General features: G+C 45.5%; 1 protein-coding gene, 1 non-coding gene and 1 pseudogene across 6 annotated transcripts in view; all 3 read left to right on the top strand.

Moving 5' to 3' along the window:
- ZFP90 (ZFP90 zinc finger protein) overlaps positions 1–24,895 on the top strand; it is a 110,021-nt gene that overhangs the window by 73,247 nt on the left and 11,879 nt on the right. Inside the window, exons 1-2 of one of the 5 annotated variants that reach the window (XM_012437362.3) lie at positions 12,738–12,859; positions 13,190–13,257. The exons of 1 other annotated variant lie outside the window; for it this stretch is intronic. In XM_012437362.3, coding sequence (XP_012292785.2) covers positions 13,225–13,257 — 33 coding nt within the window. In that variant the 5' untranslated portion in view covers positions 12,738–12,859; positions 13,190–13,224. Of the gene's footprint in view, positions 1–12,737; positions 12,860–12,886; positions 12,912–13,189; positions 13,258–13,450; positions 14,432–20,195; positions 20,477–24,895 lie in introns of those variants that run through there. 3 more of the 5 variants (XM_012437361.3, XM_064383223.1, XM_064383222.1) reach the window with 3 other exon arrangements.
- On the top strand, positions 5,299–5,398 carry LOC135277367 (U6 spliceosomal RNA; annotated as a pseudogene).
- On the top strand, positions 9,622–9,767 carry LOC135277339 (U4 spliceosomal RNA). Its single transcript, XR_010344953.1, has one exon. It is a non-coding gene; the product is annotated as a U4 spliceosomal RNA (small nuclear RNA).

The following is a 24,895-nucleotide window of genomic DNA, read 5'->3' on the forward strand; positions in this document are numbered from 1 at the left end:
CAAGCCCGGTCCTTCGTGGATGTTTTTTGTTTGTTTGTTTTTAATTTTTGTAGGTACATAGTAGGTGTATATATTTATGGGGTCCATGAGATGTTTTGATACAAACATGCAACGCGAAATAAGCACATCATGGAGAATGGGGTCCTCGTGGATGTGAAAGAGCACGCGATAAGGAAGGCAGCTGAACGTTATCGACGGGTCCTTGATGCTCTCCCAGGTTGGGATGCGAGTAGGTCCTGCTGAGTGCCTCATCCTCCGCCCTCCAAGCCCAGGTGCGCCCTCTTGCCAACCGGGACGCAGGGTTTGAAGAGGCTTTGGGGCACCACTCGGGCACCTGGAAACCTCCGCCAGTCTCTCTGGTACCGCCTCTGTGTTGCCGGTTTCCAGTGGATGTGCGAGTCGGTCTTTTCCGCCTCTGAACTCTGAGTAGCTAGTGGAACGCAAGACCGTTGTCATGGAGACAGCACGCCGAACTACGTGGCTTCTGATTGGCTGGGAGGCACGCCCTCCCCTCCCGTCCCCTCCCGCCCGCTCTCCCCTCCCCTCCCCTCCCGCCCGCCCTCTCCTCCCCTCCCCTCCCGCCCGCTCTCCCTTCCCCTCCCCTCCCCTCCCCTCCCCTCCCGCCCGCCTTCCCCTCCCCGCCCCGCCCCTCCCCGCCCTCTCCTCCACGCCCCGCCGCTTGGCTGCGGATGCAGAGGTAAGGACCCGCGGGAGAAAATGGCTGCCGGCTCTCAGCACCTGGGGAGCTCTGTGCCTTGCAACCCGACGACAATGGCCGGTATGGAGTCCAGCTGCCCCTGACCCACTGCGGCAGGTGCTGGGCGAGGCAGGGCCGCACTTCCCATGCGACGTCTGCCGCTTCGCTCCCGGCGTCCCGCGCCCCCAGCACTGAGAGCGGACCTGGAGCGGAGAGGAGGGGGCGGTGCCTCGAACCCGGTACGGCAGTGGAGGGGTGCGTCTCGCTGCTCTGGCACTCACTGCCGACCAGCCGCCATTCCTCAGGGGCTCGGCTCCTTTCCCAGTGCTCAGGGCGTAGAGCCTGGGCGGGGCCCCCTCCACAGCAGGAGTCAGCGGACTTGCACGAGTCAGACCCCACTTCTGGTACACCCCTGACCCTTGGTACGCAAGGTTGAGGGCTTAGGGGTGGTCCTGGTTGGGGTGGCGTTTTGGAACTGTGAGCAAGAGCCGTTGAATTCTCCCGAGTGTGTGTTTTCGTGTGTCTCCATCTATGCAGAAATCCGAGCCAACCACTAGAGCTCTGTGAATGGGGAGAGCTTCACCCTCCAAAATATGCAGTTGGTCCCCTCTCCCATAGCAACTCCAGGTTTTATAAATAATAATCCTTGAGACCGGGTGCGGTGGCTCACGCCTTAATCCCAGCACTCTGGGAGGAGAGGCGAGCAAATCGCTTAATCCTGAGTTGGAGACTAGCCTGGGCAACATGGCGAAAACCCGTCTCTATGAAAAATACAAAAATTAGCCTGACGTGGTGGCGGCGGTGTCTGTAATCCCAGCTACTTGGGAGGCTGAGGTGGGAGGATCCCTTGAGCCCCGGAGGGCGAGGCTGCAGTGAGCTATGATCGATTGCATTCCAGCTTGGGTGAAAGAGGCCTTGTCTCAAATAATAATATTCTTTGAAATGGACGATTGAAGTATTTTTTTCAATTTTATGTAAAAGATGAATAAGGTATCTTGACACCGTTTTGCCCCTTTACTGCTCTTGAGTGCCAAGGCTTGTGCACATTCAGCTCCAATCCGACTCAGATCTCCCTCAGGTCTCTCCAGGTCCCTTCTGAGCACTGACCTCATGTTTCATCCCCTAGGAGGTGCGCCATTGTGAGCCTTATGTGAAGGTGGTGGTGCTGCCAGTGGCCAGGGAGTGAGCTTTGGTCCTGGAGATGACCTATCTCCAGAATGAGCTGATGGCCTTGCTCTGCATCTCCCCATCCAGTAAGAAGGAGGCAGAGTCACAGGGAGTTCCCATTGCACAGGGTCAGGTGGTTCTGTACCAGATACAACAGGGTCTTATGTAGTGGGAACCACCTGGAGGGACAGAAGGTTGTGCATCAGCAGCCTAAGACTCACACCAAGGAGCAAATCTTGCAGTGGCCAGTGTCAGGAAAGCCCTTGACCATGCTTCCAAGGGAGACAAGGGTGGCATTTTGGCAGCCACAGACCAGCAAGAAAGCTGTCCTTGGTGGAAAACTTAGCCTTGAAGCCTAAGGTGAAAAGTAAAACTGATCAAGGTGAGAGAAGATGGAGAGACACACTGGGTACCCGGGCTCTGGTTGAAGATAGCTATGAACGTCCTCAACCAGACTCAAAGATGAAGCCTTTCAACTCTTCCCTTGGCTTCCAGGACCCCATACTCCTGATTATCCTCTTAACTTCCTGGCCACTCCATTTCCTCAATCTCTAAACAGTGGAGTGCTCCAGGATTCAGACCATGGAATCTTTTTTGTCTACATTTCATCTCATCCAGTCCCATAACTTCATCATCTGATTGCTGTTGATTCCCAAATTTTCATCTCTAAACTCCAGGCTTATATGGCCAACTACCTACTGAATCCCTTTGGCTGTCTGCATGGAACTCATTGTGGCCAAAACGGAGCTTTTCATTCCACACACACCTCCCCCAAAATAAACCTCCTCCTCAGTTTTCTGCATCTCAGTAAGTGGCACAGTGAACCTCATTGAGCTGGCTACATCAGTTGTCATTAATCTCTCCTTTCACCTCCAGGGCAGTCTGTCAGCAAGTCAAGAAATGAAATGTGGCCAGCCCCAGAAGCCCCACATGGGCTTTGTGTTAGAGTTCTCTAAAGGGACAGGACTAATAGAACAGATGTATATATGAATGGGAGTTTATTAAGGAGTATTGACTAACACGATCCCAAGGTGAAGTCCCACAGTAGGCTGTCTGCAAGCTGAGGAGCAAGGAAGCCAGTCCAAGTCCCAAAACCTCAAAAGTAAGAAAGCCAACAGTGCAGCCTTCAGTCTGTGGCTGAAGGCCTGAGAGGCCCTGGCAAACTACTGGTGTAGGTCCGAGTCCAAAAGCTGAAGAACTTGGATTCCGATGTTCAAGGGCAGGAAGCATCCAGCACGAGAGAAAGATGGAGGCCAGAAGACTCGGCCAGTCTAGACCTTCCACATTCCTCTGCCTGCTTTTATCTGAGCCGCACTGGCAGCTGATTAGATGGTGCCCACCCTGACTGAGGGTGGGTCTGCCTCTCCCAGTCCACTGACTCAAATGTTAATCTCCTTTGGCAACATCCTCAGACACACCCAGGAACAATACTTTGCATCCTTCAATCCAGTCAAGCTGACACTCAACCATCACAGGCTTCTTCTTTCTTTCTTCTTCCACCTCCTCCTCCTCCTTTTCTCCCTTCTCCTCCTCCTTTCTTCTCCTTCTCTCCCTTCTTCTCCTTCTACCTTCTTCTCCCCACTTTCTTCTCCATCTCTTTATTGTTCTTCCTCTTATTCTTCTCTTCTTCCTCTTCCTCCTCTTCCCTCCCTCTTTCCTTCCTCTAAACAGTGGAGTGCTCCAGGATTCAGACCCTGGAATCAATCAATCCTTCCTTCCTTCCTTCCCTCCCTTCCTTCCCCTCTTTCTCCTCCTTCCACTCCTCCCTCCTTCCTCTCATTTTTCCTCTTCCTTCCCCTCATCCATCCTTCTTCCTCCTCCTTCCTCATTCTTCTTTCTTAAGAGAGACAGGGTCTCACTATGTTGCTCAGGCTGGTCTCAGACTCCTGGGCTCAAGAGATCTTCTGTCTCAGCTTCCCAAGTAGCTGGGACTACAGGTTCGTGCTGCCATGCCCAGGTTGGATGGACCCCTTCTTGTTCACACTCTTCTCCCTCTCCTCAGAGGAAGCCTATTTTTAATTTTATAATAAATGTTTCCTTGTTTTTCTTGATAAAGTTTTTTCAAAGAATATATATCACATAACTTTATACATAAAGGCTGTCTGTGTCTTAACTTTATTTTATTTTTTGAGATGGAGTCTCACTCTGTCACCCAGGCTGGAGTGCAGTGGCACAATCTCAGCTCACTGCAAGTTCCGCCTCCCAGATTCACGTGATTATCTTGCCTCAGCCTCCTGAGTAGCTGGGATAACAGGCATGTGCCACCACGCCCAGCTAATTTTTTTGTATTTTTAGTAGAGACAGGGTTTCACCATGTTGGCCAAGCTGATCTTGAACTCCTGACTTCTGGTGATCCACCCGCCTCGGCCTCCTGAAGTGCTGGGATTACAGGCATGAGTCACTGTGCCTGGCCTGTTTCTTAACTTTATAGAAATGAAACTATTCTATTAGGATTTCTCAATTCTTCTTACACAGCATTATTTTTGAGACTCATCATGTTTAGAATGTAGCCCATTTTCTTCCTTCCTTTTATTATATTTGGTGTTTGAATATATCACAGCTTATTTATTTACTGTTGTCAACTTATGTCTTTAAATACATGGACTAGTCCTTATTTACACTCAGTTTTTCATTGACCCTCTGTCATGTTTTTAGTTCACAGTGGCCATAATTCAAGCAGAAACTCAGAAGTACTTTTAGGTAAACTCAAAAGTATACAATGTCGGGCTCACATCAAGGTACCAGCAGGGCTGTGTTACTTTCTGGAGGCTCTAAGGGATAATCTTTCTTTGCTTTTCCAGCCTAGAAGCCACCTACATTCCTTGCTTGCAGCCCTCTTCCCCCATCTCCAAAGTCCGCAACATTGCATCTCTTTGGCCATCCTTCCATATTCACATCTCCTTCTGACCACAGCAAAAAATTTCTCCACGTTAAAAGATACCTGTGATTAGACTGATCCTGGATAATCTTCCCATCTCAAGGTCCCTAATCACATCTGCAGCATCTCTTTTGCCCCGTAAAGAAACATGTTCTATGTTTCTGGAAATCTGGACATGAGCATCTTTGAGGAAATAGTGACCTCCATCCCAAATCCATGGGCAGATTGGATTCTGCCCACCACAGGATACAGTCAGGCAAAGCATAGTATGGGTTTGAGGATGAATGGGCTGAAGGGCCAGGCATGGTGGCTCACGCCTGTAATCCCAGCACTTTGGGAGGCTGAGGCGGGCACATCACTTGAGGTCAGGAGTTAGAGAATGTATGGGTTGAAAGGCCCAGTGGTGAGGCCCTGGATGCAATGCTGGTTGTGCTCTGCTGGATAAAGACAGAGAATTATTATATCCATTTGAATAAAGATGTCATTCATCAAAATAACAGGAGGTGGAGCAGGTTTGGGAGGGAGCACCTGAGAGGGGCATACAAGAAGAGGTTGGGTGCTCGCTTTCGCAGCACATGTTATAATTCGAACAAAGAAGAGGAGCAAGGTCCCTGTGCAAGGATGACATGCAAATTCGTGAAGCTTTTCATGTGTAACGAGGGAGGAGGAGGAGGAGGAGGAGGAGAAGGAGAAGGAGGGAAGACAAAGAAGAGAAGGAGAAGGAGGAGGAAGAAGAAGGAAGAAAAAGAAAGAAGAAGAAGTTGAGAAAATGGGTCTGAAATGATGTTACCTTCCAAATTGCTCAGAGCCCACTGAGTCATTCTCTAAAATGTGGATATACTTCTAGGGAAAACTCTACTTTAGGAATCAATTAGCCTTTATTGAACACCTCCTGTGCTCTGTGTGTTTTTGTGTTTTTCTGCTACTGTTGTTCATTGCCTTTCATTGTGAAAAATATTTGCGTGGCTTAAAAAGATTTTTTTCTTTTTTTGAGACAGGGTCTCTGTTGTCTAGCTGGAGTGCAGGGGCACGATCTTGGCTCACTGCAGCCTCTGCCTCCTGGGCCCTGGTGATCCTCCCACCTTGGCCTCCCGAATAGCTGGAACACTAGGTGTGCATCACCACAGCCAGCTAAGTTTTTCTGTATTTTTAGTAGATATAGGGTTTCGCCGTGTTGCCCAGGATGGTCTTGAACTCCTGGACTCAATCTGCCCACCTTGACCTCCCAAAGTGCCAGGATTACAGGTGTGAGCCACTGAGCCCAGCCAAAATATTTTTTTATTTACACTCTTTTTGAGGTGACATCTACGTAATGTAAAGTTAATCACACACAACTAGAATGGCTATAATAAAAAAGACAGTAACAAATGTTGGCAAGGATGTGCAACCAATGGCAAAGAAATTGGAATCCTCATACATTGCTGGTGGGAACGTGAAATGGTCCAGCCACTTTGAAAAACAGATTTGCAGTTTTTTAAAATGTAAAACATAAAGTTACCAAATATCCAGTGATTCCACTTCTCAGTATATACCCAAGAGAAATGAAAACATATGTCCACATAAAAATGTATACAAAAATATTCACAAAAAAAGAAAAAATATATTCATAGCAGTATTGCTGTTGTGAATACAATAAAGCCAAAAGTGTAAACAAACCAAATGCCCACCAACTGATGAATGACTAGACAGACAGAATGTGATATAGCCATATAATCAAATATTATTCAGCAGTACAAAGGAATGCATTACTGATACGTGCTGCAACATGGATGAACCTCAGTAGCACTACTGTTATAGAAAGCAGTCCCTATCCAGACCCCAAGAAGGGGTTCTTGGCTCTCTCACAAGAACGAATTTAGGGCGAGGTCCGCAGTGCAAAGCAAAAGCAGTTTATTAAGAAAGTAAAGGAATGACAGGCCATGGTGGCTCATGCCTGTAATCCCAGCACTTTGGGAGGCCAAGACGGGTGGACTGCCTGAGGTCAGGAGTTCAGACCAGCCTGGTAACATGGTGAAAACCTGTCCCTACTAAAAATAAAAAAAATTAGCTGGGCATGGTGGTGGGCGCCTGTAATCCCAGCTACTCAGGGGACTGAGGTGGGAGAATCGCTTGAACCTGGGAGGCGGAGGTTCCAGTGAGCCAGGATTGCACCATTGCACTTCAGACTGGGTGAACAGAGCAAAACTCCATCTCAGAAAAAGAAAAAGAAAGGAAATAGGTGGAGTAGGAAGAAAGGTGGGATGTAGAGAAATTCTAGGAGCTCCAGAGTAGCCAATAGAGGAAAGAGTTTTGGGGAGATAAGTGCCAGATAGCGTAAGATAAAATCTGCCTGATATCCATTCAAGTCATCAACTAGCTATCACTGATCAAGTTGACAAAATCAGTATCAGAGTAAGGTGAAGGTAGAAGCCAAACTACAGTCAAACAAGGCATGCTGGTATACTTTTTCTAGAATTACACCATACAAGATGGTATACTTTTTCTAGAAATTCAGATGAAATGGGTAGGGGTAAAGAAGAACGGCAGCTGAGAGATATCTGGGGACAAGAAATAATCTCTCTCTCTGTCTGTCTCTCTCTGTGTCTCTGTCTCTCTTCCTTTCTCTCTTTCAGAAGGGAGAGATTTAAGCATGGTTATAAATCCGATGAAAACAGCCAAAAGAAAGAACAAAGTATGGGAAGAAATGTATGTAAAAGAAATACAGATGATAGATTAGAAGGGATTGGGGACCAAGGATCCCCAGAGAGAGCGCTTTTCTCCAAATCAGCAAAGGAACATCTGTCTCTAAGACTGGAGGTGAAGTGAAGTGGGTTGGAAAAGTGGGTCAAAAAACTGTCAACAGGCGCTAGGCGCGGTGGCTCACGCCTGTAATCCCAGCATTTTGGGAGGCAGAGGCGGGTGGATCACCTGAGGTCAGGAGCTCGAGACCAGCCTGACCAAGATGGTGAAACCCCATCTCTATTAAAAATATGAAAATTAGCCAGGCATGGTGTCAGGCGCCTGTAATCCCAGCTACTCCAGAGAAGAATCGCTTGAACCCGGGAGGCAGAACCCGGGAGGCCCAAGATACAGGGAGCAGAGATCGTGCCATTGCACTCCAGCCTGGGCAACAGAGCGAGACTCCATCTCAAAAACAACAATAACCCAAAAAAACTGTCAATAGGCTAATTTTCCCAGCAATTTTCAGCTGACACGATATTGGATTTTGTAGGGCAGTTTCAGCATAACGTGGTGATAAAGGAATCAAGAGCCCTGGTAGGAAAAAAGTTCAGTTGACTGGCTATGAGTTCTTCAAAAAGGAGGAAGAGAAACAAATGCTGACATTCAGAGAAAGTAAGAGACCAAGAGGCCATAGGGACCTTTGTGACATATAGTCAGCCTACTGAAGTCCCTCTTTATCCTCCAAAACAATATAATAACCTTAGAACCTTTAATCTCTCATCAGCAGCACCTTGATTTTTTTCTGTTGACTTGGATTTTAGTTTTTTTTTGTTTTTTTTTTGAGATGGAGTTTAGCTCTTGTTACCCAGGCTGGAGTGCAATGGCGCGATCTCGGCTCATCACAGCACCTCTGCCTCTCGGGTTCAAGCAATTCTCCTGCCTCAGCCTCCTGAGTAGCTGGGACTACAGGAGCGTGCCACCACACCTGGATAATTTTTCGTATTTTTAGCAGAGACAGGGTTTCACCATGTTAGCCAGGATGGTCTCAATTTCCTGACCTCATGATCCGTCCGCCTCAGCCCCTCAAAGTGCTGGGATTACAGGCGTGACCCACTGTGCCTAGCCCTCTCTAGGTTTTTAAAGATCTTCTTGGGTGTTCTAAAGTTTCACTAGGAGGTGTGTCAGTGTAAATTTATTTTTATTTATCTGGCTTGGAGTGTCAGGATTCCAGAATCTTTAAATTTATATCTTTTTTCAATTCTGGAAATTTTCAGCCTTTATCTTTTCAAATATTGCCTCAATTCTTTTCTTTTCTTCTTCTGGAATCCAGATTAGATGTGTTACAGCTCTCTGCTTTTTTTTTTTTTTTTTTTTTAAGTTTTTTTCATCTCTGCCTATTTGTGGATAATTTCCTAGATTGACCTTCTATTCACTAATTTTCTCTTCGGCTGCATCTAATCTATTGTTAACCTTGTGCATTACATTTTTAACTTAAAGATTTTCATTTTTAACATTCTATTTGATTCTTAAGATTTTAGAGTCTTGTTCTTTATTAATATGTCCATATGAATAAAGTTTGGTCTATTCATATGGACATATGAATAAATTTAGTTTATTGAAATAGATTTTTGAAACATATTAGACATAGTATTATACATTTTGTGTCAGACAACTCTGTATATTTGAGGTTGTTATAAATATTATACTATTTTTTCCCTGTCCTTCATGGTTCCATGTTTTCTATATGTGCTTTGTGTTTGTGATTCATGAGTATGAGCTCCTATTTTTTGGGATTATATGTGGGGAAGTCCTTTGAAGCCTGAACTGAAGGTAAGTTCTCCCAGACTGGATTTATGTTTGATTCTTCCAGATGCCTGGAAGCACTGTTAGCCAAGAACCAATTTAAACTACATTCTCAGCTTGCAGGTTTTTGGACCACTCAGGGACTGTGAATACAGGCTGTAATTCCACACAGGAACCAGCTTGTGGTTACAAATTCTCAGGGAAGACATCCACCCCGACTAGCCCCCCTACTCATTGTTAAAGTCTGAAAAAGGTAATTTACCTTGCAGTCTCTACCATGGGAGTATTCATCCATGGAGTTCCAATTTTTATTGCAGCGTAGGGAGTGTCTCCTATTAGATACTCTACTTTGTGTGGGGTCTGGGTTTTGTCACCTGGCTCTCAAGCCTACAGGACTATGAAAAACAAAGCTCTTAGCTTCATGCAGTGGCAGTATCGTAACCAGTGAGGTTTATCTGAGGCACAATTATTGCTAATTGAAAACTTTTCTGAATACGCTGCCATAATGACTTGAAATATACTCGGCATTGGCAATTTAATTTTTGACAGTCTCTACAGAGACTGAAGAAAAATAAAAAAAAGAAAAAGCTCAAGTTTGCCTCATTTGGCAAATGATTCCCAGATGAAAGCTAGTGTTCTGTGTTCTGCCTACTACTCTAAGTTATTCATTTTGTTTTGTTTTTGGCCTTTCTGTATTCCTTACCAATTTTCTAGCCATCAATACATTTTAAAAGATTTTTAAAATATTTTATCCAGCATTAAAGTTGCTGAGCCACACTCCCAGAAGCAGAAGTGCATCTGGTGAGTTCCTTAGGGGAAACCAATAGATACCTGACTTGGAAGACCCACCTCTGCTTCAGCTTTCTTCCATCTCCAACTGGGTATGAACTCCTCTCACACCCCATTAATTCCGCAGCCTCTTACTGTTGTGAACTGCACACCTCTCCCCCGGGGGCTAAAGCCCAATTATTTTCTAGTACATCCACTTTCTACACAAACAGCGGAAATTCAGGTTGCTTTCCTTACGAACAGCATTGTTCTCTTTCCCTTTCTCTGAGAGGTAATAGGGCAGTTTTTAAAACCTCCCCCTCTCCTAGTTAGGCTCAATGTTTGAGTGCCTCCCTTTCTCACATTCATCTTGCAGGTGGGAGTGGGAGTGAACACTGCCTTCTGCACTAGGTGGAAGGCTTGCTCTTCCAAGGAATTCTTTTCTTTCTTTTGAGAGAGGGTCTTGCTCTGTCACCCAGGCTGGAGGGCAGTGGCACGATCTCAGCTCACTGCATCCTCAACCTCCCCTAGCTCAAGCTGATCCTCCCACCTCAGCCTCCCTAGTAGCTGGGGACTATGGGCATGCTACCATGCCTGGGTTTTTTTTTTTTTTTTTTTTTTTTTTTTTTTTTTTTGTAGAAACAAGGTCTTGCTATGTTGCCCAGGATGGTCTGGAACTCCTGGGCTCAAGTGATCCTCCCTCCTCAGCCTCCCAAAGTGTTGGAATTACAAGTGTGACCCACTGTGCCTGGGTAGGGATTTTTCCTTTTCTTTCTGATCATACTCTTATATAGCCTGGGAAAGAGGGGTGGGATTGAGGCAATGGTTAATAGTAACAGGGCAAATTCAGAGTTCAGCACCTAGCCCTCTTTGATAAGACCTGAGAATTTCTCACCCCAAATGTTTTCATCTTTCCTTAGAATGCAGAACTTAATCCTCAACTCACTCTGAGTCCTGGTTACCTATTCTGAGACAACAGGAAAAATTCCTCTTATTCTCTCATAGTAATAAGTGACTCTACTGATGTTACTAAGCCAATGGCTCTCATCACACTCAGAGTAAAATCTATACCCCTCATCACAACCTCCAAAGCCTTGCTCCATCAAACACCAGTCTACCTTCCTACCACTGCTCTGCTCACTCTCTTATCCCTCACTCTGCTAAGATACATTAGGCATCTGTTTCTAAGCACACCAATCTTGTTCCCATCTGAGAGCTTTTTCACCTCCAGTTCCTTCAGCTTGTAATTCTTTCCCCCTTATGCACCTGCAGTTGCTTTTTTTTTTTTTTTTTTTTTTCATTTTTTGAGACAGAGTCTCCATCTGTCTCCCAGGCTGGAATGCAGTAGTGTGATCTCAGCTCATTGCAACCTCTGCCTACCACGTTCAAGCGATTTTCCTGCTACAGCCTCCCAAGTAGCTGTGACTACAGGAGCAGGCCACCACACCGGGCTAATTTTTGTATTTTTAGTAGAGACGGGGTTTCTCCATGTTGGCCACCCTGGTCTCGAACTCCTGACCTCAGGTGATCCACCACCTCGGCCTCCCAAAGTGCTAGGATTACAGGCATGAGCCACCATGCCAGGCCCACAGTTGCCTTCTTAAGTCACAACTACTAAGTCACTTGCCTCAGAGAGGCCTCCCAGACTACAGGGCAGTGATAGAAAGCATTAATTAATTTTTATATTTATTTTTTTGAGACAGATTCTTGCTTTGTCACCTAGGCTGGAGTGCTGCAGTGCAATCACATCCCACCTCAACCCCTGCTCCGGGTTCAAACGATCCTCCCACCTCAGCCCCCCAGGTAGCTGCGACCACAGGTGCCCGCTACTGCAACCAGTTAATGTTTGTATTTTTTGTAGAGACAGGGTTTTGCCATGTTGCCCAAGCTGGTCTTTAACTCCTGGGCTCCTCTCTCCTCAGCCTCCCAAAGTGCTGGGATTACAGGCATGAGCCACCACACCCGGCATAAAGCATTTATTTTTGAATGTTCATACCTTTGATAAAGCAGTGTGACATCAGGAACATTTTGTTGCAGTCATTTTCTACCATGTTGGTATGCAATGCTCTAATGTTAAGAAATCAAACCGAAATCTAGGAAATGTAGACTGAATATCTGTCATATATAAGACATAATTACATAAACCTAATAGCTGTATCTAAAAGTTGACCTATCTTTGTGTTGAAAATTTCCATCACTGTTGGCTTGTCCTAAACACAAAATCCTGCACAAGGGGCTGCCAAATAATGAAAAACGCGGCAGTAGCGCAGTCTGCCTTTGCACACTGTTCAGCAGGCCACGGATTTATTCGAAGTTTCTCTTTTCTCTGAAATGAGAAATGGAAATTACCTTTTGATGAAGATGCAAGTGCCCGCCCTCTGACGCAGCCTCACTCCCTTGCTGTGTCACTCTTACAGCCAAAGTCAGGACCATTATCTTGTGGATATGTTTGCGTTTTTATAGTCTGCCTTGTCCAAGGGGTCACACGCTCGCTCCCCGAAAGCAGGGTCTTTCCCACTTCCCCGGCTGGCAACAAGCCCATTGCACAGAGGAGTGTTTGTGGAATACATGGACACACGCACACTCCAGCCTCACCGGCCGCCTCGCTCGGCCTTCGCAGGGGTCCCTAACGCGCCTTCGAAGGCCGCCTCTGCGGGGGCGCGCGCGGGGGCCTCTGGGAAGTGTAGTTCGCGCGCCCGGGGTGGCCTCGGGATTGCGGGAGCGAGGTACCGCGTGCGCAGGCGCACTTCCGGCTTTGCCCTGCCGCTGCGGCCATTGTCCGGTCCCGGTGCGGCTGAGGCCCCTTCGGGCAGCTCCTCCGCAGATCAGATTTGGAGATAACCGAGCCTGCGGCGGGGGCGGGAGGAGCTGTCCCAAGGCTTTGGGTGGGCCGGAGGTCGTGAAATCCGGAACCCCCCTGAGAGGCGGTGATTCCGAGTGCGCGGGTCGGGGCGGCACCCCTCCTGGGTTTGGCGGGTGTCAGCCGGGCCTCGCCCACCACCCTGCGAAGGGGACTGGGCGTGGCCGGAGGGGGGTGTCCGGGAGGCCGCCGCGCCTTTCGTTTCGGGAATGGGGAGCGGCAGGCCCAGGCGGGGTCCGAGGTCCTCGCCTGCGTCTCCGCTAGAGATGTGGCTTAGGGGCGGAGGCGGGGCGGGGTGGGGTGGGGTGGGGTTGGTGTTGCAGCCGCTTGAGTGGGCCCTGTCCTCTCTCCCCAGCTCCTGCCCTGGAGCCGGGCCCTGGCGAGGCAGGAATGGCCCCGAGGCCTCCGACGGCCGCGCCCCAGGTGAGCAACGCGTTCCTAACTGCCTGGGCATCCCATCCATCCATCCCATCCCCGGGGGTGTTTGGAGCAGTCATTGTTCTCCGCCTGGCAGCTCCCTTGCTTGGCTGGATCGCCCCCTCGTAGCCTCCTAGCCTTGCAAAACCCCAATCTTCGGGGAACGGGATTCACAAGGGGGAGGCTGCGCTGTGGGGTCCAAGGGGCCAGTGTGGTGCGATCTTGTGAGAGGAATTGAGATTGGATGCGTTAGGAAGTATCTGTTTTAAGAATCCGGAGTGCTACACCAGTTTTTTGAACTCAGCAATATGGAATGGAGAGAGTGGGGTGACAGGATGAACACTGTAGAGGAGGAAGTGACTGTCGGCGAGTGAGGAGAGAGGAGCCCCAGCTTCTGACTCAGGGCCCTTAGAGAGTCCGTAAGGGGCTGTAGAAGCCTGGTCAGAACATGTCTAGGAAGAAGCTGGAGATGGGCTTTCTTGAGCAAGGAGGCAAAAACAAAACAAAATAAAAACCAAAACCAGGGCTGATTCTCCCAGAGCTTTTTGTGTCCTTTTCTGCTTTAACAAAAATATAATTGAGCACACCACCACCCCCCAGAAGTCCAGCCTTCACCTTAATTAATATGAGGCTGATTCGGGAACCCATTTATTCTTGTGGCAGAAGGGGCCATTTTCTAGAAGCATCACAACTCTAAGGTTGATTTACGTTGATTTACATATTGGTGAAAATACATCAAGATCCAGATGGTATCTGAATATTTGAATCTACACCCTTTAGGATTAAGGAAAAATGACCGATTGTAGTTGCTAGGTGTGTGAGACATCAAGATCAATCCAAATAAAAATACCAGGTTGCTAGGTACAGTGGCTCACACCTGTAATTCCAGCACTTTGGGAAGCTGAGGCAATAGGATTGTTTGAGCTCAGGAATTTGAGACTCTGTCTCAAAAAACAAAAACAAACAAACAAAAAAAACTACCAACTTAGTGTTCTTTAAAAGCACTTTACAGTAAATTAAGCATACTATACATCATGGTTTTTTGTTTTTGTTTTTAAGATAAGGTCTCTCTTTGTCACCCAGGCTGGAGTACAGTGGCATGATCTTGGCACACTGCAACCTCTGCCACCTGGGCTCAAGCAGTCTCCTGCCTCAGCCTCCTGAATAGCTGGGACTACAGGTACACACCACCATTCCCAGCTAATTTTTGTATTTTTTGTTTATTCTATTTTATTTTTTGAGACAGTCTCATTCTGTTGTCCATGCTGAAGTGCAGTGGCATGATCTCAGCTCACTGCAACCTCCACCTCCTGGGTTCAAGTGATTCTCCTACCTCAGCCTCCCTAGTAACTGGGATTATAGGCACACCCACGACACCCGGCTAATTTTTTTGTATTTTAGTAGAGTCAGAGTTTTACCATGTTGGACAGGCTGGTCCCCAACTCCTGACCTCAAGTGATCTGCCCACCTCGGCTTCCCAAAGTGCTGGGATTACAGTTGTGAGCCACCACGCCTGGCCTAATTTTTGTATTTTTTGTAAAGATGGGGTTTCACCAGGCTGGTCTTGAACTCCTGAGCTCAAATGATCTGCTCGCTTCAGCGTCCCAAAGTTTTGGGATGACAGGCGTGAGCTACCACCACACTGGGCTCCCTTTATATATAAATTTCTTATTATATGTTTCTGTTTTACAGGGATGAGCCTTAAGGAGTAAGACACCTTGCATTACTAAAACAAGACAGTTATTTGATTTGAGGAGAGCCAGAGCATATCATGATTATTATCTCCTTTACATATACAGTGTCTTCCATAGGCTGTGAGAATTAGATGACTTAACACCTCATCAGGGATTCTGGTCTTTTCCATAGTGGGAGGATACCTTTTTAGTGGCAAAAGCAGATTCATGTCTGAGCAGTGAATTTTAAGGACCACTCTAAACTTTACTTTTCAAAGTATGTTCCCTGAGCACTCTGGCTCAGTTGCTTTCTCATGGAATGGCCTGATGTCCACCTGGGTTATTTAACTCAGGGTGCAGATGATAACCAGAGATGAAGGACAGAACAAACACTGGTCCTAAATGGGGCTTTTCAGGCAGAAATTTCCCTTTAGCAGTGATTCCCCTTCTCTAAGCATCGCCCTCAGGGGAATACAAAGATGAATAATGAGTCCCGTGACTGTTTAACTGGAAAGTTAATTTAGTGGGAGCAGACAGTCTCCTGCACAAGTAGAGGACAAGAGCTCGTGCCAAGTGTTGTTGAGGAGGTCCAGAGGCTGCTGAGAGTTAAGAGCGGAGCCAGGACATTCTGCCAGTGGGAAGGAGTCAGTGGAGTTGTCACCTTTGAATAGGAGCAGAAACTAAGCAGGTGAAAACAAAAGGGGACTGTAATCCCAGCAATTTGGGAGGCCGAGCCAGGCAGATCAGTTGAGGTCAGGAGTTCGAGACCAGCCTGGCCAACATGGTGAAAACCTGTCTCTACTAAAAATACAAAAATTAGCTGACCATGATGACAGTCGCCTGTAATGCCTACTTGGGAGGCTGAGGCTGGAGAATCTCTTGAATCTGGGAGGCAGAGGTTGCAGTGAACCGAGATCTGGTCATTGCACTCCAGCCTGGGCAACAGAGTGAGACTCCATCTCAAAAAAAAAACAAAACAAAACAAAACAAAAGGGGAGAGGGTAGAGCTGATTGACTTGGTGGGTCAGGGGAGTTGGGAGGCAAGAAGATGGTTGCATGTTCATTAAAGCATTGTTTTGTGTAACATCGGCTGTGGGCTGCTGGCAGTGGGTAGAGGAGAATGGATGGAGTTTGGACTTTTTTCTTTTTGGCCTTATAACTCATTCATCCATTCATCATTCATTCATCTACTCATTCACTTGATAGTCATTGAGCCCTATGATGTGTCAGGCACTTTTCTAGGCAGTTGGGATACTTTAGTGAACAAAATGAGAAAGGACTCTGCTCTCAAGGAGCTTACATTCTACAGAGAGCAGACAGAAGAATTCAGTAAATAAGTAAATTGTATGGTATCCTAGGAGGCAGTAGTATCTCAAGAGGGAAAAAAGGTAGAGAAACGTTAGGGGGATTGAGTGGGGAGGTGGGGGCCTTCTGGTAGGGGTGCAATTTAAAATGATGTGGTCAGGGCAAGCCTTATCCTTATTGAGATGGTGACATCTGAGTGGACTTGAAGGAGATGAGGCAGTTGATGTCTAAGAGAAGAATGCTCTGGGCAGAGGGAACAGTCTTAGCAGCAGGATGTGTGTCTGATATATTCAAGGAGCAGCAAAGAGGCCAGTGTAGCTTGAGCTGATGATTTTGGGCAGGGAACTAATACAACTTCTTAGATTTAAAGATTGCCATGAATGATGAATCCTAGGAGAAAAAGGTTGATATTACATTTGATAATATAGTTCCTTTGGAGAGGTGTCTTGATGAGTGAGACCTTTCCCCTGAGCATAGTTAACAGATACCTGAACTGGCTCCACCTGAAGCGAGATGGGACTGGACGCAGAGAGGGAGGAGCCAGGATAGCCATTTAGAATGTTTATGTAGATATAGCTATGTATCTATAGGATCATTAGTAGCTGTATCTATGTAAACATTACGCATTTTCATTTGCCTTTTATTTTTCTTGAGATGGAGTCGGCCAGGTGGGGTGGCTCACGCTGTAATCTCAGCACTTTGGAAGGCCAAGGCAGGCGGATCACCTGAGGTTAGGAGTTCGAGACTAGCCTGCCAACATGGTGAAACCCTGTCTCTTTAAAAAAAAAAAAAAAAAAAAAATTGAATACCAAGTGTCTACTTTGTTCTAAAACAAACAAACAAAAAACAAAAACAAGAGAGATGGAGTCTTGTTCTATCACCAGGCTGGAGTGCAGTGGTGCGATCTCAGCTCACTGCAACCTCTGACTCCCTGCTTCAAGCGATTCTCCTGCCTCAGCCTCCCGAGTAGCTGGGATTACAGGTATGTGCCACCACACCTAGCTAATTTTTTGTATTTTTACTAGAGATGGGGTTTCACTGGTCTCGAAGTTCTGACCTCAAGTGATCCACCTGCCTTGGCCTCCCAAAGTGCTGGGATTACAGGTGTGAGCCACCCCACCAGCTTGCCTTTTCTTCATCACATGTGTACTACATTTTTAGTTAGGAAACGAAAAAGGCATTTGCCATTCTTGAAGTCACCAGAACAGTAAGAAATGAGGGAAGTTTTAAGCCGGGTGTGGTGGCACACACACCTATAGTCCCAGCTACTTGGGAGGCTGAGGTGGGAGGATCACTTAAGCTTAGGAGTTTGAGGCTACAGTGAGCTACAATTGCACCACTGCACTCCAGCCTGGGCAGCAAAGAGAGATCCCATCTCAAAAAATAAATAAATAAATAAAACAGAAAGAAGAGAGAAATGAGGGACATTTTATAAGAAAGATGCTACATATGGAGACCAGATCTCTTCGTGTTAGAGAAGATATTTCCTTGATAGAGAGGAAATGGGGAGGAGGGGTCAGGGCCTGGTCTCTGTTGACTCCAGATCCCAAAACCTCTGTAGTTAGATCATCAGGGTGAACAGACCCAGCAAAACTGGGCTTAGGTCACCCGAACTCAGGCAGGATGCTCCTAGGCCACCAGGGGAAGCCAGGCCACTTGCTAAATCAGGTCAGGATGTTTGTGGTCAAGGATATCTGAGCTCCCTCTGTCCAGAGGTTCCCCTTCTCAGCTTCGGCCTGAGCTGACAAGAGGTGGTCAAAAAAAAAAACCTCAGCTCAGATTGCACCTTCCCCTGGGTAAGGTTAGGTACCCCTCCTGTGCGTGCCTGTAGCACCTGTGTACACCTATTATAGTACTGTTCTTACATGGAATGGAGTGGTGCGTTTACCCAGCCTTCTCTGTCCCAGCCTTGAGCTCCTGTAGAATATGGCAATTTGACTCCTCCCTTCAACCCCTTGCCCAGACCAAACATGAGGTAACATGAACATTCATAACCACTTAAGCCCAAGCATCAATTTTATGCTTTCTGCTCCTAATGTAGCACAAATTATATTTTCCAGTCATAATGACCCCATTTTATTTTCTGATAAAATGATTGCATGAAACATGATTCACACTGAACAATTTTAAGAAAATTTGTCTTTAGGATGTCAAAACCTGTTCCCCTAAGAACTGTTTCAAAAATAAGATGATTTTCCTTACTCTTCTGTGTTTTATTACTTTAATTTATTTTTAAAATTTCTATTTTATTTTATTTATTTTTTTTTTTGAGATGGAGTCTCACTGTCGCCTGGACTGGAGTGCAATGGCACAATCTTGGCTCACTGCAACCTCCACCTCCTAGGTTCACATGATTCTCCTGCGTCAGCCTCTCTAGTAGCTGGGATTACAGGCACACACCACCATGCCTGGCTAATTTTTTGTATTTTTAGTAGAGATGGGGTTTCACTGTATTTTTTGTTTTTTTTTTTTTTGAGATGGAGGCTCACTCTGCCACCAGGCTGGAGTGCAGTGGTGCAACCTCAGCTCGCTGTAACCTCTGCGTCCCCGGTTCAAGTGATTCCCTGCCTCAGCCTCCCGAGCAGCTGGGACCCTAGGCACATGCCACCACGCCCAGTCAATTCCCACACCTAGCCAATTTTTGTATTTTTAGTAGAGATGGAGTTTCACCATGTTGGCCAGGATGGTCTTGATCTCCTGACCTTGCGATCTGCCCACCTTGGCCTCCCAAAGTGCTGGGATTACAGGCGTGAGCCATCACATCTAGCCAGAATCATATAGTATGTATCTTTTCATGGCTGGCTTATTTCACTTATTATAATGTCTTCAAGATTCATCTAAGTCATAGCATATATCAGAATTTCCTTTCTTTTAAAGGCTGAATACAATACTTTAAAACAAAAGCTTTCCTAAGGCTAAATACAATTCCATTTTGCTTATCCATTTATCCGTTGTTGGACACTTGGGTTGTTTCCATGTTTAGCTATTGTGAATAATGCTGCTATGGCACTGAACATGAACATGAGGTATTGAACTATTAAATGTGGGGGTACAAATATCTCTTTGAGACTGTGCTTTCAATTCTTTTGGTTATATACCCAGAAGTGAAATTGCTGTGTCATATGGTAATTCTATGTTTAATTTTTTTTTTTCCTTGAGATGGAGTTTTGTTCTTGTTGCCCAGTCTGGAGCAATGGCACGATCTTGGCTCACCACAACCTCCACTTCCTGGGTTTAAGTGATTCTCCTGCCTCAGCCTCCCAAGTAGCTGGGATTACAGGCATGTGCCACCAGGCCCAGCTAATTTTTTTTGTATTTTTAGTAGAGACAGGGTTTCTTCATGTTTGTCAGGCTGGTCTTGAACTCCTGACCTCAGGTGATCTGCCCACCTCAGCCTCCCAAAGGCATGAGCCACTGGGCTCGGCTTCTGTGTTTAATTTTTTTCAGGAACCACCATACTGTTTTCCAAAGCAGCTGTACCTTTTTGCACTCCTAACGACAGTGCACAAAGGGTTCCAGTTTCTCCACATCCCCAACACTTGTTATTTTCTGTTTTTTCTTGATAGTAGCCATCCTAGTATATGTGAGGTGATATCTCATTGTAGTTTTGATTTGCATTGCTCTAATAATTAGTGATTTTGAGCATCTTTGTATATCTTCTTTGGAAAAATGTTTATTCAAGTTCCTTGCCCATTTTTGGATTTTTTTTTGGTTCATTTTCAGGAATGCTCTCTATATTCTAGGTATTAATTGCTTAATAATCTAAGCTTTTTACTAGAAAAAAGGCATTTATGATCCCTCTTCCTTAGGACCTCTGTATTTGTTTTGAGGAATTTCCTTTTCTCATGCATGTTTTTCCCCTTAAACATTTTAAATTATAACATATTTTAAAATTCCTATCAGTTTTATGAGGATTCTTTTCTTGTTGTTGTTTAAAATCAGTTTTAATGACTATTATATTGCTTTGTATGAATGTACCAAAATTTAGCCATTTCTCATAGAACATTTAGGTTGTTTCTAAAATTTTTACTATTATACATAATGCTGGGATAAAATCCCATTTGGTTACAGTACATAAGTTTTTCAAAATACAGTGGATCTCTTTTGTTTGTTTGTTTCTGAGATGGAGTTTTGCTCTTGTTGCCCAGGCTGGAGTGCAATGGTGTGATCTCGGCTCACTGCAACCTCTCTGCCTCCTGGGTTCAAGCGATTCTCCTTCCTCAGCCTCCCAAGAGCTGGGATTATAGGTGTGTACCACCATGTCTGGCTAGTTTTGATATTTAATAGAGATGGGGTTTCACCACGTTGGTCAGGCTGGTCTCCAACTCCTGACATTAAGTGATCCACCCACCTTGGCCTCCCAAAGTGCTGGGATTACAGGTGTGAGCCACCACATCCAGCCTAGTTGATCATTTTTTTATATCTGTGTTATTAAGTGAAATAGCCATCAGAGAGAAAGGGCTCTCTTGGACAGGTTTTGGTGTCATGCTTATCCTTAACTTGTAGAAACAAACATTCAGATTGCTTTTCACCTTTTTCTGTCTTTTGAAAGAATTTACCTATAAAACATTTAGACCCAGGATTTTTATAGATAAGATGGTTTGGCAACAATTTTCTCTATTTCCTCCTCAATTATGAAGGTTTTTGCTTTTTTGTGTCCACATTGGTAGTTTAGAATTTAAAAGTTTTCCACTTTGTTAGGAGTTTTTGCATTTTTTAACACACTATTGTGTATTTCACTGTTTTATTTATCCCCCTATCTCTAAGTTCATCCTTTAAAAATTTCTTCTTACCAGATTTATCAGAGGTTTTTCTATTTGGCTGGTGCGTAAAAAGAACCAGCTTTAGATTTGGCTGTTAATGCCATCGTTTTTCTGTTTGCCTCTGCTTTTTATAATCCAGGAATTTAGTTCACTAACCCACATTTCTTTTTCTTTCTTTCTTTTTTTTTTTAAAGACGGGGTTTCACCATGTTGGTCAGGCTGGTCTTGAACTCCCAACCTCAGGTGATCCGCCCACCTTGGCCTCCAAAGTGCTTGGATTACAGGCATGAGCCACCACGCCCAGCCTCACATTTCTTTTTCAATCCCTAAAACAACTCCTCATTTTCCTTCAGTGAGAATTACCCAAACTCTGTATCCATTCACTCAACAGATGTGTTTGGAATGCTTGCTCTGTGCCAGGCAGTGGTTCTCTTTTTTTTTTTTGAGACAGAGTCACACCGCTGCCCAGGCTGGAGTGCAGTGGCACAATCTCAGCTCACTGCAACCCTCAGCCTCCTGAGTAGCTGGGACTGCAGGCGCGCACCACCACACCTGGCTAATTTTTTTGTATTTTTAGCACAGACAGGGGTTTCACCATCTTGGCCAGGTTGGTCTTGAACGCCTGACCTCTTGATCCACCTGCCTCAGCCTCCCAAGTGCTGGGATTACAGGTGTGAGTCACTCCTCCCGGCCCAGGCAGTGGTTCTTAACCAGGGTCACACTTCTGAACCAGTCAGGAAGTGGTGCCTGCTTCCTGTGGGGCGGTGACAAGTCTTCAGTGAGGAAATGTGGTGAGAGTGCACCTAAATAACTGCTCTCAGTGCTTGCCTAGCAGTGAGTGTTCAAAAAATCTCAGCTGTTGCTCTTTGATAATGAACCACCTGAGGAGCTTTTAAAAGATACTGGGCGGAACCCTCCATGCATGGGCAGTTTAGAAAAGCTGCCCAGATCATTCTGAACACTCTTCCACTTGAGTGTTGGAGGTACTTGTTATATGTAAATTTTCAGTGCCAAAAAAGAAGTAGCACTCAAATATAAACCTCCTCAGCAAGGCAATTTACTTCTATAGAAGGATGCGTCTCACAGATGGAGCAATGGCAAGCGCACACCTGGACAAGAGAGGAGAAGGGGTTCTTATTTCTGATGTAGGTAGCACCTACTGCTGTGTCGTTCCCCTGTTGGCTAGGGTTGGACCACACAGTCTAAGCTAATTCCGATTGGCTATTTTAAAGAGAGCAGAGGTACCAGCCAGAGTGACGGGGTGGGTCGTTTGGTGGGAAGGACGTTTATGGGACAGGTCAGAGCAGGTGACCAGGGGTAACTCAGATCAAAGCAGATGACCAGGAGCGACTCAGGTCAAAGCAAGTAACCAGGGGAACACATGTGAACTACTGATTAGAACTGGCGGGAAAGTTGTTTACTGAAACTAGAGGCAAGGGAGTACAGAGAACTAGGAAGTTAAACTTTAAAATGGAGAATTAAATAATAAAAGAGCTGAACATACTGACATACTGCTTATTTGAAGAGAAACTTGGAGCTCACTATATCTGACATACTGACATGAAAAAGAGTTTAAGAAATTCTTGAGGGACAAAAATGTAACTAGATGGCTACAGTTCTGACATGGAGATGGGGACCAAACGGTGTGGGGTATGGGGAGCATGGAGGATGTGGGAAAGCTTCAGGAGGGAATGGAACAGTGAACTGTTTCTACAAGGATGACTAGGAATTTTTCCTGTAGAACTGAGAGAAGAAAGTACATTATGGGCACAATAGGATGTATAAACGCAAAGAGACATGAAAGAGAATGTTGTTACCAGGACAAAGAGTCCATATAGCAGAAGCTTGGGGTGTATGACAAGAGGCAGCGTTTGAGAGAAAGAAGATGGCCTGAGGCGGAGACCTAGAACAATGTAAAATAGTGGTGTCCCAAAGAAATACACATCCCATGTGTAATTTTAAATTTTTTAGTAGCTACAATGTAAAAAGAAACAGGTGAAATTAATTTTAGTAATACACAGTTAAAACAATATATCCAGATAAATATCCAGAATATTATCATCCCTACATGTAATCGATATTTTAAAATTACTAATGAGGTATTTTACATTATTTTCTTGGTACTAAGTCTTTGAAATCTAGTGTGTATTTTATTTTTGTTTTTTTTGAGACAGAGTCTCACTCTGTCACCCAGGCTGGAGTGCCGTGGCGTGACCTCGGCTCACTCCTGGTTTCAAGCCATTCTCCTGCCTCAGCCTCCTAAGTATCTGGGATTACAGGCATGCACCACCATGCCCAGCTAATTTTTGTATTTTTGTAGAGATGGGGTTTCTCCATGTTGGCCAGGCTGGTCTCGAACTCCTGACCTCAGGTGATTCACCCACCTTGGCCTCCCAAAGTGCTGGGATTATAGGTATGAGCCACTGCGCCTGGCTCATTATATATTTTACTTAATCACACACGCCCCTTTGGACTAGCTACATTGCAAGTGTGGCTTGTAAGTTTGTTTGCTCTTTTTCTTTTCCTTCCAGTATTTAAAACCAGTTTGTAATTGGGTGAACATTTAAATCCTTAATTTAAAAACACAATGAATAGCCACATGTGGCCAGTGGTTGTCATATTAGACTGTGTAGATCTAGGTTGCCATTACCTGGATTAATGCTGTCATTGGCCAGGGAGGACTTCAGCTAGATTTGAAGGATGAAGGCAAGGGACTGAATTCAGGAGACATTTCTGAGGCTTTTGGTGACTGCAATGCATAAAGGAAAAATAAAGAATCAAGGACAAGGTCCAGGTTTCCAGTCTGGAATACTGCAGATGGTGATGCAGTTAGGAATCTCAGTGTGTGCAAAGGTTGACAGTGATATTTCTTCTCTCTGTACTCCCTTGCTAGTTAACGCTGTCAACTCTCAGCTTATTAAACTATGATCGGTCTGGTATTAGAAGGCACTGACTGAAGACACCACACTGTATTCAGTAAATGTGATGTTTTCTAACTGGGCAAACTGTATTTGCACATGTCCCTTCTGGAAGTGCCCTTTTACCCCATCTGCTCATAAACTCTATTTCTCTAGTTCGGGGAAGTCATGTTATTGATGAGGTAATTGGATCTCCAGGAGGTGTGAGATCTACTCAAAGATATTATGCATTTATTCATTGTCCAGCTTTTTAGGAGCCCATGGAATTGAGTCTTCTCAGCTTAGTGTATGCTGTTCCTAGTTCCTTGCTTTGGGCTCCACCATTTGGCCAAGATCCTTGTTTGTCAGCATGAGGAAAGGGAACATGTGATACTTCTTAATAACTTAGTTTTTAAAAGGGGTCGATGATGAAGTCCTGTTATATTTGGAAGGATGAGCTGTCTGCAAGGTGTTACTGAATCATTTATTAGGGTTCAAGGTATGACTACAGCATGACAATGCCCTGAGGTTGATCTGACTCAGAGCGACTAACTTCCACCAAGCATCTCAGAGTACATTTTGCCTGTTTACTTTAGCAAACTTTTGATTGTCTTTTTTTTTTTTTTTGAGATGGAGTTTTGCTCTTGTTACCCAGGCTGGAGTACAATGGTGTGATCTTGGCTTAGTGCAACCTCCGCCTCCTGGGTTCAAGTGATTCTCCTGCCTCAGCCTCCCAAGTAACTGCAATTACAGGTGCCCACCACCACCCCCAGCTAATTTTTGTATTTTTAGTAGAGACAAGGTTTTGCCATGTTGGCCAGGCTAGTCTTGAACTTCTGACCTCAGGTGATCCACCCACCTTAGCCTCCCAAAGTGCTGGGATTACAGGTGTAAGCCACCACGCCTGGCCTGATTGTCTTTTATGTACCAAACTGGTTCTGGCCTCTGGAGATTTGACGGTGCCTGAGCCAAGGTCATGACCCTCTGGGAGCACAGTTTGGTGGGA

This window comes from Aotus nancymaae, unplaced genomic scaffold (genome assembly GCF_030222135.1).
Source record: "Aotus nancymaae isolate 86718 unplaced genomic scaffold, 86718_ANA_hifiasm-v0.15.2.pri h1tg000030l, whole genome shotgun sequence".
Taxonomy (NCBI): Eukaryota; Metazoa; Chordata; class Mammalia; order Primates; family Aotidae; genus Aotus; species Aotus nancymaae.